Raw genomic sequence first — 1865 nt, forward strand, 5'->3', positions numbered from 1 at the left:
GGGTTGTCAGATCTCCTAAAGATATAGTTACAATTGATTATGAGCCACACATCTGTTCTGGGCATTAGATTTGGGTTATACTCTTTAATTGCTGAACAGTCTCTGGCACTGGGTTAAGAATTCATAAATATTATGACATTATTATGTTAATGACATTTTCTGTGTTAAGCTCTTTTTAAGCCTTTAAAGTAAGTGTATTTTTAAAGCTTTGTGTAGATAATTAGGANGCTGAAGAGTGGGTCTCTGGGAGGCCTTTCCCTTAGGCCTGGCCACTTTAGCATGGGAATGTCTCCAGGATATTATTTCTTTTANTAGTAAACAAATAGAATGGCCTACTGAAGATTCTACCATTTTAACACTTAAGATTGCAAGGAGACTTCAGCACCAAACGAGACCATTTCAAAAATGACAAAGGACATTTTCCAGTCACAACCACATGAAAGAGCCATACTCTAGACTCCAAAAACACTCTAAGCAAGACAACTTTAGGCTTAGTGGAAAATTTAGAGAATCGTCACATGCTTTGATANTTGATTTTATGGAGGGATAATGAGAACTGAAGTAGCAAGTAGCAGCTCCAACTATAATAGGTACGAGTAATTTGTCATTAACCTGTCATTAACTTGGGATAATCAAAATCCTAATTTTAAATATTAGTATTAGTAGAGAGACAGAAATTTATTTTTTATACAATAATGAATGAAATCTGTAAAATTTAAGAGACACAGATCTTTTAACTAGCAGCACATATAAGTTTCATCAATTGGAGAAAATTTGTAGTCTAGAGTAAAAGAAAAAGTTTGATTANTTTAGGAACTTATAAGTTAACNGTCTAATAATGTAAAATCCTAAAATATCCATGAAACTCATTTGCTAGCATTGTAATCTCTTCATAGCAATTTTAATCTCTTTGTTTCTTAAAGTATAAATGGCTGGATTCAGGAGAGGTGTGATNACTGCATAAAACACAGCAAGAAACTTGTCCACCCAGGTTATGCTGACTGGCCACAGGTAGATGAAAATGCAGGGCCCAAAAAATAATACCACCACTGTGATGTGGGCAGTACAAGTAGAGAGAGCTTTGGATGCCCCATCCTTAGAATGAAGGCGGACAGTAGTCAGGATATGGAAATAGGACACCAGCAACAGAACAAAGCATATGGCTGCTAGCACACCACTGTCAGCATTTATCAAAATTTCTAGAACATAGATGTCTAAGCATGCTAGCTTGATTACCAATGGAATATCGCAGAAAAAACTGTCCAAAACTCTGGATCCACAGAAGGGCAGATTTACAATTATAACCAGTTGGCTTATTGAATGCACAAAGCCAATCATCCATGACGCCATCACTAATCCAATGCACATATGTCTGCTCATGATGTTGGAATAATGGAGTGGCTTACAGATAGCTACATAACGGTCATAAGCCATTGATACAAGCAGTACCATCTCACCCCCTCCAAAGAAGTGTCCAAAGAAAATCTGACACATGCACCCTCCAAAAGAGATCGTCTTTTTTTCCTTGAGGAAGTCGATGATCATCTTAGGTGTAGTTACTGAGGAAAGACAGAAGTCAATGAACGAGAGGTTGGCCAACAGGAAGTACATAGGGGTGTGGAGATGAAGGTCAGTGATAATTATGACTACAATGAATATGTTGCCAAAAATGGTGATTAAATAAAGTGAAGAAAAGATCACTAAGAAAAATGCCTGGAGCTCCCAAGAGTCACAAAGCCCAAGAATAATGAATTCAGACACCTCAGACTGGTTTATTTTCTCCATTTAGTTCAGTTCCAAAGTATTCTGAAGTGAACACAAAGAATGAGATTCTGGGAATAACAGAGAATATTAATTAGAAGGAG

The 1865-nt window shown here is 36.8% G+C and overlaps 1 protein-coding gene across 1 annotated transcript; it reads right to left on the reverse strand.

Moving 5' to 3' along the window:
• Positions 1–852: 852 nt before the first annotated feature.
• Positions 853–1806, reverse strand: LOC110284361 (olfactory receptor 4K3-like). Its single transcript, XM_021150098.1, has one exon. The coding sequence runs from the start codon at positions 1783–1785 to the stop codon at positions 874–876; it is 912 nt and encodes a 303-aa protein (XP_021005757.1). The 5' UTR covers positions 1786–1806; the 3' UTR covers positions 853–873.
• Between the last annotated feature and the right edge of the window lie 59 nt (positions 1807–1865).

This window comes from Mus caroli, chromosome 2 (genome assembly GCF_900094665.2).
Source record: "Mus caroli chromosome 2, CAROLI_EIJ_v1.1, whole genome shotgun sequence".
Classification (NCBI taxonomy): domain Eukaryota; kingdom Metazoa; phylum Chordata; class Mammalia; order Rodentia; family Muridae; genus Mus; species Mus caroli.